This window comes from Ursus americanus, chromosome 15 (assembly GCF_024610735.1).
Source record: "Ursus americanus isolate L20-20 chromosome 15, mUrsAme1.1.p, whole genome shotgun sequence".
Taxonomy (NCBI): domain Eukaryota; kingdom Metazoa; phylum Chordata; class Mammalia; order Carnivora; family Ursidae; genus Ursus; species Ursus americanus.
This window is the reverse complement of record NC_142141.1, coordinates 29615828-29628136: the sequence shown is the minus strand read 5'-3', so window position 1 is coordinate 29628136 and position 12309 is coordinate 29615828. Positions and strand designations below refer to the sequence as shown.

Below are 12309 nucleotides of genomic sequence, written 5' to 3'. Positions count from 1 at the left end.
GATGTTTCCAGAAAAAATAACCTCCCAGAGGCCTCGTGGTATAAAGTATGAATCACAGCAGGACTAGTCTGATTTACTTGAAATAAATCCAAATGAATTTACTGTCTCATATCAAATACTGAGGCTTGGGCACGTGGCAAGAGGAGTCGTTAGGCATAAGGTCTTGGAATCTTCTTTGTTACACAGTTCTAAGCCTGTTGAAAACAGACCGTTCTAATTAGCTGTTCTTTTACTTAATTGAGGTTTATAAGAACTTAATGGAGTTTGAAGAACAAAAGTACCTCAATATGCGTAATAGGCTATTTGGTGTCATTTTTTTTTTTTTAATGTGACGTCTAATGAGAAAGGCAGCTAACCACATCTAAGTTCTCCGTAAGAGATGAAAATAACTGGCATTGCCTCACTTGAGACAAAACCTCTTAATGTAGGTTGAAGGAGGAGCTAGAAAGAGGGACTAATGACCAGTTTATTAGTGAAGTAGGTAATTTCAGCTCTACGTGGCCGTATCGTTCAAAAGCAGAATCCTGGCTGTGTTGAACCATACTTATAGACACTGATGACAATTCCAGTTCATAGGCTCTTGGATTGAAGTGAGTTAGGTTTCTGGAAAAACAGGATAAACCATCAGTTTATCAGTCTGAATAAACATGTCTTGTCTTGAATCATGCAGCAAAACGAGGATGTTTTATTTTTTTCCATTATATATTTTCTCCTCTAGTCATGTATTTACAAAAAAAAATTTGATCAGCGCCATCTGAAAACAATTTGAGGTTAATATTTTCAGAAAGGTGTAGGGAATTACAAGTCACAAAATTCTCATGTGGTCAGGAATGGAATGTTCTGACTGCTTGTGGTGTTTCACACGTCTAGTCCATATGAAATAACCTTTGCTTTATGATCATACCATCTTCTTTTTTAAAAGTCGAAGCTGTATGAGTAATATTCTGACCTTTTTATCGTGACTAATGCTTAATGAAGATTGGAAGATTGCAAGATTGTGACTCTTCTGCATTTTTAAAAAAGATTATTTGTGAGAGAGAGTGAGTGGGAGAGAGCGCACAAGTGGGGGGAGGGGCAAAGGGAGAGGGAGAAGCAGACTCCCTGCGCAGCATGGGGCTCAATTCCCAGCCTCTGGAATCATGACCTGAGCCAAAGGCAGATGCTTAACCGACTGAGCCACCCAGGCGCCCCGTCTTCTGCGTGTTGATCACCTTTTGTCGATGGACAATTGTAATAGGGCCTTTTGGACTTGATGTTCCGGGGGGCAGGGCATACTGAGGAGTTTTTAAGGTTTGAGGAGATTATGCTACTATATTCAGGCCCACATTCTTTCTTGAGAGAGAGAGGGAGGGAGAGAGAGAGAGAGGGAAGGAGAGAGATAAAAAGGAGAGGAGAGGAAAGGGAACGGGGAGGGGAAAAGAGCCACAAAAATTAGTATGGACCACTTTTTCTGGATTTCTGCATTTCCATTTGTAGTGACCGGTAGGATTATTTACAGATATTCTGGTTCCTGTCCTCTGGTATTTAGCAGCATTTTATTCCGCTGCCCCTTTTAATGTGATGCGTGGACGCAGCTAATTTTGGTGGGTGAAATGTGAATGTGAGTCCTAGTGCAGGAGTTCCCGTTTCCCCAGACTCCATCACTCCGGCCTCCTGAGTGACCACAATGAGTCAAGTCTCCCCTCCCGCCCTCTGAGTCCATAGTAAACAAGTCGCGGGAGTGAGAGATAAATCCTTTTTTTGTGTGAAACCGCTGAGAGTTGAAGAAGTTTGTTACTACAACATAATTTAACCTACGCTGAAGCACGCCGTTCATCAAAAGATCTGGCGTTGGGTATTTGTAGTGTCCTTTCCAGTGTATTGATTCTCCCACTCCTGCTTCCGGAGCCTCCAGACAAATGGTCTGACTGAAAACCAGGGAAAAGTGATGACAGGAAGCACCTAGAAGAAATAAAGGGGAGAGTATTTTCCGAAAACACTGGCCCATAATCTGGATGTCAGATCCCAGACAGTCACCCCTATTCCCAACACCTGTACTTTTTTCAAGCAAAACCAAGGATATTTCAGCAGAGGGGGAGTTGCAACAACTGTACTTCTTATATGCTGTCATTTTATGTCAGCTTCCTTTTTTATCTGGACCTAGTTTTTAAATTCTTCTCAGTCTTGTTGCCTTTTAGAGAAACTTCAGAGCGCTTTGGATACAGTCTTGCAAATGCTTTAATCTACCAAGCTTTCTTCCTGCTGACTGAGTTTGCATATTTCTTGGCCCATTCACAAACATCTCTCCCACACTGAGCAAAAAACACACATTGAGTAGGCATGCAGAAATAGACAGGGAATGCTGTTGAGTTTCAGATATCTTAAAAGGTGTATGGTTCATCACAAAGTCTGTTTCTTCTCAAAGTGTAACTGACCAGTCACTGAATGCAAGAAATAACTAAGTAGCAATAATTTTATTTCCCAAGAACCTGTGGTAAATTTCATGTATGTGTGTGTATGTATCATTTCCTTGACAGTTAATAAAGGATGGCTAGATATCTAAAAACATTTTTATCACCCAGCGTAATCACGGCTAATTTTGAGCAGGTAGTGTTATAAAACATCACAACTGTAGTTTTATAGAGAGAGGAGGACCAGCAGAGATGGTCTAACATTTACTGTATTGTGAGAATGGATGTTGTGTCTCATTAATGAGGATGTTCTCTTGATTAATTCCATTAAAAATTAGAAGAAAAAATTGCTAACAATTCGAACACATAGTGCCCTCAAAAATACATGTTCATAGAAAAATACATTTCATACACACATTCTTAAATGAACTAGGTCACATGTAAATATCCAAAAATCAAATGATCAGATTTCAAGATATTTTGATTCGAAGAGTAGCTCAGATGTCTGGAAAAAAAATTTGTGAAGCAGTCCTTTCTCAGTTCCAGGGTGTAACAACTGCATCAGATCATTTCTATGTTGTTCTCCTTATCTTGAAAAAGGATTCAGGTTCAATTTGATGCTATCTTTTCACAGTGAATAAATACAGGCAGTGCATGAAATTATTTTGAGTTATTATAAACGCAATACAGCATTCAGGACACAATCAGATATCTGGCTTCACAATTCAAGTTACATTCATATTTCAGGCTTTTGACTTGATTCTGCATTTGCTATTCATGAGATCCGGGGCAACTGAAAGTTATTCAGATATAGAAGCAATCCTGATGACTGGGTCGCTGCATCTGGACAAACTGTAATCACGCTTTGTAATCTCGCAGTGGGAAATGTGAAATTACTGGCATTATATAAAAAGGGCATCACAACGGAAATTGGTTTGCATATACGCAGCGCTGTTGTGAATTCTTTGAAGTGTGTCATAAAAACAAAAAGTGTAACTATTTACAGATCTACACCTGCAGAATCTAGTTAATTGCAAACCTTTAATGCCTCTGCCTCCTTAAAATTCTGTGTTTGTGTTCTGTCTTTGTGCTCTACTGTGGTAGGGAAGGGCACTTACAAACCTTTACTTTCTTCTTTTCGTTGTTGTTGTTTAAATAAATTGATAGTGTTAGAAATTGGGACGATACCAACCACAAAAGTGTTGAAGAAATCATATAAAGAATACTTAAAAATTCACATATTAAACGTTTTAAAAGAATACATGTCACTTTCTGATCATAACTTTATGATGAATTCTGTTGAAGTGGTGTGGAATACTCTGAAGAAAACAGCTGTGGGTAAGGTTCTTCCTGTTTTTTCTTGTCTCTGATTCCCTTCTCTCTGCTAATTGCACCACAGTCTTGCCATTGTAACTAAATCCGAACAAAAGTTATTCTCCCTTGGGAAACTGGCAATGACTGGAGCAAACAAATGCCTGGTGATGATGAAGATGTGGGAAGTGGTCACTGTGATAACCTGGCTGGTGTGACTAGAAATGGTCATAAGCTTTTAAAATACTAATTAAATGATATATATCAAGACCCCCAAATATAGTTATGTTATTTATTTCACGCAGTAATTCTAGAAATTATTCTGTGAGAAGACAGATGCATGCAGATTTTTAACCAGAGGCCTATTTATCAGTATTTACAGTGTGAAAAAAAAAAAATCAATAGCAGCCTAATAATTGTATCATTGTTTTATTATTGAATTGTATTTATGAAAATACAACTGTTTAACTCTATGATTTTGGAGAATATTTAATAATACAGAAAAACACTCGTTTTAGAAGTGAAAGAAAGAGCAGGATAAAAATTTTTATATACCATATTTTCCATATATATATATACACACATATGTATATATATATATACATATGTGTGTATATATATATATATATACACAAACACACACACATATGGAATGAGATATAAGCAAAGATATTTATCTCTTGAGTGGTAGTATTATAAGTTGTTTTAGTCTGTTTTTCTGACATTTTATAAAATGAGCTTATATTACCTTTGTAATCAGAAAAAGTAGATATGTTTTTAGAAAACACGGAAATTTTTTATAAAATAAGTTTTGCCCACAATCTATAGTTCATAAATATTTTTTTCTTTTAATTTTTTTTTCTATTTCTATTTTATTTAAAAAGCATGTCAGTTTCCATACGTTTTTGGTAATCTGCTTGCTCCAAACAGTGTGGGTAGTAAATATGTTTCTATCAACTTCTTTAGTAATGGGTAAAAAGTTTTTCTATTGTATCAGTGTGCTATAGTTTATTTAAGCATGTCCTTATTATTTAATATTCATTTCTGCCCCCAATTTCTGCACTCACAACCATCCTTCTAGGCAGAAGTTTACACATATTTGTTACAATTTTCACCCCACTTAAATGTCTATTGAACATCATTAGTAACTGATTCTCATCTTTACATGTAGCGGTTCTTTCTTTCAATTTGCCTAACACAAAAGATGTTTGGCTTTTATATTTATGAATAATTTGCTGATGTTCAGGGTAGGCAAATTACGAACACTGGGTCATGGGGCCCATTTTTGAACAGCCTGTGAAATACAGATAGTGTTTGCTTTTTAAAAAGGGTTTAAAGAAAAACAAAAACAAAGGAATATGTGACAGAGAACAGAAAAATCCTGAAAAGGCTAAATACTTACTATCTTGACCTTTACAGGAAAACCTTGCTGACCCCCTGAACCAGGTGGTTTATTTGCTTGGTCCTTATTCTTGACATAGCGTCTGTATAATGTCATAAATAAAATGGCGTATTTTTGCATCTAAATTTGCATATCATATCATGTTTAAATTTGTATAAGGTTATAAGTGTTCTTATCCCTTAAGAATAACACAGGTGTTTTAAGTCATACAGTGTTTTTAAAAAATCAATTCCTATGTGAATAATTTTTATCCCTTTTCTTCTTTATGTAATCTAAAAATATTACCATCAAAGAATAAAAAATACAATTTCGTAAATAGTGAAAATGTGGTCAGTGTTTTGATATATATATATATTTTTTTTTTTTAATTTTTAAGAAGATTTTTATCTATTTGTTTGAGAGACTGGTAGAGAGCTCAAGCAGGGGGGAAAGGCAGAGGGAGAGAGAAAAGCAGACTCACTGCTGAGCAGGGAGTCCAATGCGGGGCTGGATCCCAGGACCCTGGGATCATGCCCTGAGCTGAAGGCAGTTGCTTAACCCACTGAGCCATGCAGGTGCCCCTTTAAATTAAAAAAAAAAAATTTTTTTTTAAAGATTTTTATCTATTCGTCTGAGAGAGAGGGAGAGCACATGAGCAGAGGGGTGGGGCAGAAGGAGAGGGACAAGCTGAGCAGAGAGCCCTGTTTTGATATATTTCTAAGGGGACAATGGAGAAAGCACAGAGGCTAAGTTCTTATATTCTAATATGCTTTTTGTGTGTCATACACATTAAGAATAAAAAAAAACCCTACAGTTCCTTCATTCATCAAATTACATAAAACCATTTAATGATGAAAGGTGTCTTCTCTGAACCCTAGACAAATGCGACAGTTTTGTATTATATTAGCATTAGTTGAATACATAATACACAGAAATTATCATTAAGTACTAACTATGGGCCAGATACTATCCTACACACAGTTTTGAAATTGAACATGAATTCAATGCCTGACTTCCCCACTGACTTATCAGCTCTTCAGCATCTGATTTCAATTCTCTCAACCTCAGTTTCCTTGTTTGCATATGAGGATAGTAATTATATCCTCGTCATAAGGCCATAATGAGGACCTTGCAAAGTGATAGTTTATTAAATACTGAACCTATTAATCACCTGCGTAAATAAATAGGATGTGTGTGTTTAAATCTTGGCTCTGCTGCCGAGCGATGATGGTAAGTTCCTTTATTACTCTGGGCCTCCGTGAATGCGTATATAAATTAAAGGTGAGGGTGGTACCTCTAATGCACCATGATCACATGTGTGTAAAATTCTTAGAATAATCTCTGGCACATAAGTCTCTTAATAAATATTGGCAGTTACTTTTTATCATTTCACTTATCTGTATAATTTTATCCCTCACTGTGTATAGCATTTGTAACTTCATAATTTTATAAAAATGTAAAAAATAGAGATATGTGCATACAGAGAATGTGAAAAAACGACTGTTTTTACGTTCTTCCCTTGACTTTTAAAAAGCGTGCTGGTTTAGGGCACTACCTGGGCTGGAGAAAAGTTGGTTTCTAGAACGTCTTCATGTGGCCCATCCTGTTGTTACTTGTTTTAATTTGGATCTATCAGACTCTCAGAGCTGCCTATCAAACACAGTGACATTTAAATGGCAAAGCACATGGACCCGGTTCAGAACCAGTGACGTTTAACATGGAAGGGAAAATCATGGGCACATCCTGGTGACAGTGAATTCTTTCCCCACCCCTTCCTTGTGCCAGAAACTCCTCCTTTTGCCCTTTGAAGCAGCTCTTCCTCTCCACAGAGCACAATGACAACCAAGCCGTGCTATGAGAAGACGGCTGAATTTGCCCCAGAGGACTGGGGATGTTTGAAACTATGAGGCAAACAGTTCTTGAGCTTGTGTATGCAAGTGCATGTACGTAAAAATAGAAGGATATTTAGACAGTGTAAGTAGTCACAGAAGATCACAGTCCAACTACACGGAGTTAGTTAATTCCCGTCCCCAGTCACTGCTGAGCTCTCCATAGAGGTCGGGGGAAGAGGTGGGGACTGAATTGACTTTGACTTTGTCTTAGCTAGCACACATCATCTTTTAAGGAAAATGGAAAAATAAGTGTTAATCTTTGCTTTCAGGGAATACGGAGCCATTGATGATGTAGATATTGATCTGCATATTGATGTTAGCTTTCTGGATGTAAGTATCAATTTACACAATATTCAAAAACCTTTATTTTATTGTTGGAAAAAATTAAATATTTGTTTCTCTTATATTCTTAGTAACATGCTGATTTTGTTAAGGTGATTATAAAGAAATACTATGGTTGAAGAAACACATTTTATATATATATTTTTTTACATTGGTTCTTTTAATGTATTCTGAAATTTATGGGCTCTTATTATAGTACTTCATTATTTCTTGAATTCTCACTTTAACTTTCCTATGTAGAAGGCAAAAATTAAGAATACTTTGACATTCTTCTCCAAACCAGTAGGTCTTGAGGTAATTTGTGAGCCTTATTGATTTACATATTTCTTCAAAATAAGTTTAAAAAAATTTTTCGTTTTTGAAAAAAATCAAGAACTCTAAAAGATGACTAATTCATCTTTTAATATATTTGCACAGGAGGAGATTGCTGTGGCTTGGGAAGTGATTCGAACAGAACCTATAATTGTCCGACTACACTGTTCACTCACACAGTATTTAAATGGCCCAGGTTAGTTTTATTTCTCTGCTTATTATTTTGAGTATGAATTAGTTGTGGATTGTGCGTTAAACGGAATGTTCATTTGGTAATTCTGAGCATAATTGCAGCTATCTCCGTAATGGTATTTAAATATACTTGTATCCTAACAAAAATGGTTTATTGCCAGTATAACTTATGGAAACAGAAATACACAACATTTAGTTGTGTAGATTTCAGAAGTTGACAAGTTGCTGTGAAACAAATAAATAAAACCTAAAAGAGAACTTTGCATATAGTAGAGGCTCAGCAAGTATATTTTGGGTTGCCCTTAGACTTAATTATTTATGTCTCTGCTTCTGAGATTTAATTTTAATGTTTACTTATCCCACCTTTGATTACTGATGAATTTAGACTAACTATAAATATAACATACTTCTATTTTTAAAAATGGAGATCTTAGTAGTATTTTTGTTTTCCACTATGTAAAGGGATGATTTTGCTGTATCTAGAGTGATAGCTATTTACAACAAAGGACGTGATTATTAAATCTTGCCAAGACTTACTGGATTAAGATGCTTTCCCCTACCAGATACCCATGCACGTGCATGCGTCTGCACACACGTGCGCGCGCGCACACACGCTCATACACACACTGTACGTACTCATGTTGCTCCAGTTATATACTGCTGAATATCAAACCACCCCCAAACTTAGTGGCTTAAAACAACTTACCACCTCTCACTGTTCTTTGAGCTCAAATGAGCAGTTCTTGCTCCGAGTCTCCCTTGCCTTTGAAGTCAGGTGGTAGGCGGAGCTTATGTCAACTAAAGACTCTGCTAGGTTGGATTCTCAAGATGCTGGACTTCGAGATACCTCACAGTTGATGCGTGCGTCATCTTGGAGCTCAGCTGTGGCCCCTTGACTTGAGTGTTGATCTTACACATGCCTTCATGTGGTTCGGGTTTCTTGTAGCAATGTGACTGGGGTCGGAAAGCAAGTGTTCTAAGAGACAGGCTGTGGATGCCACCTGGAAAAAGGCACAGTGAATCTTCCCCTGTATTGTATTGTTCAAAGCAGTTGGAAGACCCACCCAGAATCAAGGGATGTAGACATAGCTAGCACCTCTTGAAGTCCTGGCCATCTTCCCACATATTTTATTGTGATGTCGGCATGTTTTTCTTTAGGCATATTAAGGAATTTACATCTCCTATTAGTTTTTACACAAGAAAAATCCCTGACCTTCTAAGTTTATGAAACACATAGGAAAATCTCTTGTTTTGAAAAAGTTTCTGTTGAGTCACCTCTTTTCTATTTTTGTATAATGATTTCTACTTAAATAATCAACTCTTAATATAAACAACATATGATTTAATGCGAGGCAAAGACAACTGGATGTTACATGTTTTTATTGTGATTATTTCAAATGTATAGAAATGTAATAAGGAAGAAAAAGAATTACTCATAATCCCTCTATAGTGAGAAACCTGTAAATAGTTCGGTGTTTCTGTTTTCTGTGCACACACGGCTCATTTTCATAAAGTTGACATTGAACTGTATGGTTATGCACCTTAATACTATGTCATGAGACTGTCCTCAAGTCATTAAATATTCTAAAATGGAATGATTTGTAATATCTGCACAATATTCCAGCTTATAGATATATGTGTTTTCACTGTTTCCCCAGATACTCTGCTGTATGGTTAATTTTTTTTCTTTCTTTAGGGGTTTGATATGTGACCATTCGATTTCATTCTGTTGGTGGTTAAAAGAAAAAATTAACCATATGTCTGAACTTTTTTTTTTTTTTTAATTATCAGGGTTAGGAACAAAATTGGGTCAGTTCATCTCTACTCACCCTACTCCATCTGTGTGAGATGAGAATGTGGAATGCTTTTATGTAATATTACCACTGTTACTCATTTTTTAAATATAATCTTGAATTTTAGGCAGATTTTCCTTCTCAGTGTCTCTTTAAAGATTTGTTATATTTGCGTGGTTTTGTAAACATTCTAATAATTATATTCTAATTCACGTTGAGATGATTTTATTGTTCAGTACACCGTCTTCGGTATTACAACTCATCCATAATTTAGTCCTTCTGTTTTCATTTCTATGAGTCGATTTGCCTACCTAATAATTAGTAAACCAAAGAAACATGAGGATTATGCTTCTTTTTTTCATGCCTGAGAATGACTCTCTCCTTTTGTGAATGAGACAAACTTGACCAAGTATAAGTTTATGGGGTCATAATAGTTCCCCCCCCCAGACGATAAAAATAACTTTAGAGATCTGCTTCTGCTAGGTTGTTTCTGAGGTGTTTTAATCCTGTGCATTTGTAAGACATCTATTTTGGTGTTGCTTGTGTTTTGTTATGTGTACTTATCGGGCTATTTTTTTCCTCTTTTTCCTTAACATTTTACGTCTTTATTTTCAATTGGTATACTTCAGTCTTAATTTACCTTGAGCCAGTTTTGTGACTAATCCAAGGTTTAGACTGACCTAGTTAACAGTTCTTTTTGAAAGCATTCATCTAGGTTTTGGAAAGGTATGAATAATACTTAATTTGAGCTGTAATATTTGATCAGGGCTAATCTGACAAAATATCTGTAAGTGAACAGGAATGATAAGAATTGAAGAAATAGGGGCGCCTGGGTGGCACAGTCGTTAAGCGTCTGCCTCCGGCTCAGGGCGTGATCCCAGCATTCTGGGATCGAGCCCCACATCAGGCTTCTCTGCTAGGAGCCTGCTTCTTCCTCTCCCACTCCCCCTGCTTGTGTTTCCTCTCTCGCTGGCTGTCTCTCTGTCAAATAAATAAATAAATAAATAAATAAATAAATAAATAAATAAATCTTTAAAAAAAAAAGAAGAAGAAATACACCTCCTTATCCACTTTAATATTAAAGACAAGGATTATTTTCATTGTATATGAGGAAATACACTTTAAATAAAAAGACATGGTTATTTTTGTTATGTAGTTTTTCAGAACTGCTGGGGTATTAGTCTAGTTTCTGATCTGAAGGGCAAGGCTGCTTTTAGTTTAATGTGATAAACAATCAACATTATTAAAAATGTTTTTCTGTGCAAATCATCTCATCATTGGTACCTGTACATGTACGTGATCAGTGTTACAATCATTTCCACGTATCTTAAGCAGCCCTCACTTTACTGCCTTCCCAGCCTACGTTACATGAAAGTCAAGGAAAAATCGAATAACTTTCGCCTTTTTTGAAACATGAAAATATTTCTCTAGTGCCTTCTGTCAAGTTCTTCCTCAGTCTCTTGTACTTAAAAATGAACACTTGTGGGGAATTATTTGGCTATTTTAAGGTAACTTTTAAATAAATTTAGGAAGAGTAGACATTTTTATATTCACTTTTCCTTTAAAGGAAGATTTGTTTATTGTTTTTAGTTTTATATATCAGTACCGTTCCATGTTTGTTTGTTTTCTACCTGAGGTCAGTAGTGTTAGCTAAATTTATTCACAAGTACTTGTCTGCTACTTGTTTATTTAATGGGACTTCTGTATTCCAGTTTATTTTCTAACTGATTACTAGTTATGGGAAAGCTGTTACTTCTAAAATTTTCATAAAAATTGGGGTGCCTGGTGGCTTAGTTGGTTAAGCGTCTGACTCTGGATTTTGGCTCAGGTTATGATCTCGGCACTGAGTGTGGAGTCTGCTTATGATTCTCTCTCTCTCTCCCTCTGCCCCTCCTTCCTGCTCACATGCTCACTCTCTCTCTCTCTTTCTCCCCCCCAAAAATTATAAAAATTAATCTAAAACATTTTTAGATTTATGGAAAAATTGCAAAGGTACTACAGTGTCCCCATACACTCTGCACCAGTTTCACTGATTATTAACATCTTCAGAGTACATTCAATGCAATTAATAATAATAATGATTAATTTCATTAATCTAATAGTAATGTAAGTTTTATCACTTGAATCTTGGAACATTTTTGGAAGTAACGTCTTGTTAGCTCTTTCAGTATATTCTAAAATTTGGGTCATCCAGATTTTATACTACTAGGTGAGTCAAGGTTTGTAACTTACATTTCCCTAGAAGATTTATCATTTTGGTAAAATACTGACATTTATTTTCTAGTCATTTATTATATGAATAAATTTTGGTCTTTGTATCCTTAATTTGTAGGTATAATTTATATATTCTGGGTAAACATTTGTGTCTATTATATCTCTTCTCTCTCTCTCTCTCTCTGTGCATCTTATACAATTTCTTCCAGTGACAGTTTCAGTTCTTCTAGTGCATTTTGGATTTTTCTGCATTTTTTAAAAAACCAGGTCCCTTTTGTTTCTCTGCCTCCATCTCCCCAGTCACTTTTTCCATCTACCTGCGAGGAGATTGTGTCTTCTTAAATCTTTTAAGAGAGAGCACAGCATGTTTCAATTTTGTCATCTTTTTCTTAAAAAAAAAAAATTCTGCTGAGTTTTAAAGATGTTAAGATTTTTTAAATTCATTTTTGAATTTCTGTAGCCCTGGGTTTGAGGCAGGAGGG

At 35.9% G+C, this 12309-nt stretch overlaps 1 protein-coding gene across 2 annotated transcripts in view; it reads left to right on the top strand.

Annotated features, from left to right (window-relative positions):
- PARP8 (poly(ADP-ribose) polymerase family member 8) overlaps positions 1-12309 on the top strand; it is a 173568-nt gene that overhangs the window by 106021 nt on the left and 55238 nt on the right. For both annotated transcript variants that reach the window (XR_006777663.2, XM_045787400.2), the window contains exons 9-10: positions 7244-7304; positions 7734-7824. Coding sequence is in view for 1 of the 2 variants with exons in the window: in XM_045787400.2 (XP_045643356.2) it covers positions 7244-7304; positions 7734-7824 (152 nt within the window). In the remaining variant the exon portion in view is untranslated. The remainder of the gene's footprint in view (positions 1-7243; positions 7305-7733; positions 7825-12309) is intronic.